General features: G+C 61.3%; 1 protein-coding gene across 1 annotated transcript; it reads right to left on the bottom strand.

The window, feature by feature from the left end:
• Window positions 1–3002, bottom strand: LOC115613249 (zona pellucida sperm-binding protein 3-like). Its single transcript, XM_030498465.1, has 9 exons — window positions 2160–3002; window positions 1645–1763; window positions 1455–1558; window positions 1096–1273; window positions 893–1013; window positions 716–807; window positions 422–558; window positions 256–345; window positions 1–182 (listed from the first exon to the last, which is right to left on the bottom strand). Exons 1-9 carry the CDS (start codon window positions 2520–2522, stop codon window positions 40–42), a joined length of 1347 nt encoding a protein of 448 aa, XP_030354325.1. The 5' UTR covers window positions 2523–3002; the 3' UTR covers window positions 1–39.
• Window positions 3003–3237: the final 235 nt, after the last annotated feature.

Below are 3237 nucleotides of genomic sequence, written 5' to 3'. Positions count from 1 at the left end.
TTTGTCTTTCCGTGGCTTTATTTGCCTCTCGCTCTACGTTTACGCCGAGGCACAGGAGCATCTCCTGCGCCCCACAGCGACGGCCAGCCCCACAGCGGCCAGCCCCACAGCGACGGCCAGCCCCACGCCGGCCACCACGCATATCAGCCACATCTCCATGCCGGGCTCCACTGTCACTTCACCTGCAAAACCAACGGGGGCTGTTAGGTCTTGTCACCGGGGCCATGCGATGGGGCTGGGGCCAGAGGGACTCACCGTGATCTCCCTCCTGCTGCTCCCTCACGGCGCCCGGGACCCTCGAGAGGAGAACGGGGCCGAGGACCACGTCGGCTTCAGCCTCTTTCCCTGGGGAGGAAGGAGCGATGAGGCGGGTTTGTCCCACATCCCCGGGGTGTCCCCTCTGTCCCCGCAGGGACCTCACCCTCGGCATCCTGGCGGCGGAAGCGGCGGCCTGGCCATCGCTCCAGGGGATTGAGCCTGCGGGACAGTGCCGGGGACTCGCAGTTCCCCGTCTCGCAGCAGCTGCAGATGTCCCGGGTGCCTTCCACGGGGGCCCACCTGGAGCAGGGGGGGAGCATCGTCAGCAGAGCCCCCACCAGCACCCACGGAGCATTCCTGCCTCCCAAGTCTGGGTCCGGGATGCCACACTAGGGCTGCGGGGTTCTGGAAGGGACCTGCCCAGATGTGCCCTCATCCCGGTGTGGTGACTACTCACGTGTTTCTGGCTTTGTTGAAGGAGCAGGCTTTGTTGAGGGGGTCTGGGGGTTGGTCCGCTGGGGTCACCTTCAGGTGGCAGGTGATGTAGATCTGCAGGGAGGGCAAAGGAGAGAGGTGGGGACCTGCTGGTGGGGGACATCAGCTTGGGGCAGCCAGGGGACACACGCAGCCTTACCAGGTTCCTGGTGTCCCCTGCGAACCTGAACACGTCGATCCTGAAGCGCAGCATGTCCTCACGGGGCCGGGGGGTGATGAAGGCAGAGCTGGTGTCATCCAACCTCCCATCAACCAGGCACCTAGGGTGGGACGGGAGGCGGGGGTCAGCAACCTGCTGGGTTCCCCCGCAGCGTTGCTGCAGGCTGGGTCCCTGGGGCTCACCCATTGAAGTCGATGATGGAGTAGTGGGGCGAGGAGTCGGTGCTGGGGCTCAGGGCAGCCACACAACTGTCCACGAACAGCCGCAGCGGCACGTGGCTCTCAGTGCCCACCTCTGCTTGGATGTTGAGGATATCACCCAGTTGGAAACCAGTGAAGGGTCTCTCAGCACTCCAGTCCTCTGCAAGGCAAAGGGTGACAGGGGGTGGCTTCGAGCTCCCATGGGACCAGAACCAAGGCTCATCCCCAAAGCAGGAGCACTGGTGTTCACCATGGGGTTGGTTTCCCAGTGGGGTGCTGCATCCCTGAGCTTCCCCACACCGGGAAAAGGGTGAAAACTCCCCCTACAGCTTCCCACCTACCGTTCATGAGGCGCAGGGAGAACACCAGCCTCTCCTCTGCTGACAGCGTGGAGCTGAAGGGAGCCCAGGTTGGCCGGATGGCGTTGCTGCTCACATTCTCCCTCCTGGGCAAGGATAACTGTGCATCAGTATACAGCCCCATGCTGGTCCCCAGGGATCCCCATGGGTACCAGGGGCAGGGAGGCCTCACCTGGGATAGTGGCACTCAATGGGGATGACGGCAGGATTGCTGCGGATGATGACGGGGTTGCTGGCGGGGCTGGGGTCATAGTTGAGGAGCGTGCGGTAGATGAGGGAATCTGGCGTGATCTGGGCAGAAAAGCATTGGGAAGCTGTCAGAGAGACCACCCCCAGCTGGGAAATGCTGGGGAAAGCCAAAGAAAATGAAATAAAAGGGATGGAGAAGGAACCCTGCTCCTTTCTCAGTGAGTTGAACTTCCTAATGGGCAAAACCACGAGCCAAATGGGTCTGATGTGGAGGCTTTGCACCATCAGCATGTCTCCAGCTGTGGGAAAATGCTTTGGTTTGGGGGAAATACCCACTTATCCTTCCCCTGGGGATGGTCCTTGATGGTGCTCTGCATCCCGCACCCAGAGCATCCCCCAGCATCACTGTACCTGGTCCATAGCCTGGAGCTGCTCCCGGAGGAGAATCCTGGAGGGGCTGCCAGGCAGGATCCTGGAGCTGGGGGGTGAAGGTCTTACCTGCACAACGCTGCCACACTCGTGGAGGCCGGCGGTGAAGATGACGGAGTTCTGGTTCAGTGAGGAATGCTTGCACGCTGCTGGCCCCAGCGTCAGGTCAGCCGCATTGACCAGACGGCCAGTGCCAAAGAGGTCCCTGTTCACCGTCACCACCAGCTGAGCCTCCTGGCACTGCACCACCACCGGCTGGTTGCTGGAGATGGATCGGGAATGGGGGTCTTGCAGCCAGGACCAGGCACTGGGGTCTGCCTGCACTCTCCGGCTCGCCAGGTCAGCCCAGGAGAAGTCCCAGGGTGTGTAGGCAGCCGCCTCACTCACTGCCCAGCACAGAAGAGTGAGGATCAAGCTGCTTCTGGGTCCCATCCTTCCTTCTTCCAGCAAACCCTGGCACAGAGAGCCCGGGCTGCTCCTCCAGCCTTATATCCCCCCAGCAGCATGAGCTGTCCGCCCCTGGGCTCCCGCTTGGGGACCAATGGCACCCAAAGGCCAGCCCTCGTGGGTGCAGGGAAAGGAGAGGCATGACCCCGTCATTTCCGGGGTGCTGGGACCCCCCATCCCCGGGCTGCCCAAGGCAAGAGAAAATGTCTTTGTCAGCCTCTTTGGGCAGTTGTTTATAAAACTCAGCAGAGGCTGGAGACACGGAGACTGGTACAAAGGGACTTGTTTAGGTTAGAAGGTGATAAGGGGGGTTTCAAGGCTGCTGGGGAACTGGCAGAGGAGGAGAGCAGGGTCCGTGATCCCAATCCGGGTGTTTCCCATCCCTTACACAGGGACTGTTCCTGCCTGGCACCATCAGCCCCCCCTGGGACTTCGGTTTTCCACTTGGATGCTGATGTGCTCACAGCTCCAGCACAAAGTGGGGCTTTACACACCCCCCTGCATCCTGTGTGGGACTGGGATGCTCAGTCAGCAGCAGCTGATGGAGAGCCCCCACCACTGACATGAGCATGGGTGTTCTCAGCCAGGGCTGAACAAGCCCCATTTCAGCCTCATTTCAGCACTGAGGTCATTGGCTGCAGAGCCAAAACCTCTCATTTTTGCTCTCTGCTGCCCTTCCCCAGCTCTTTTGCTTGTGTTT

This window comes from Strigops habroptila, chromosome 9 (genome assembly GCF_004027225.2).
Source record: "Strigops habroptila isolate Jane chromosome 9, bStrHab1.2.pri, whole genome shotgun sequence".
NCBI lineage: Eukaryota > Metazoa > Chordata > Aves > Psittaciformes > Psittacidae > Strigops > Strigops habroptila.
Note: the sequence above shows the minus strand (reverse complement) of the source record. Positions and strands in the feature narration are given on the sequence as shown.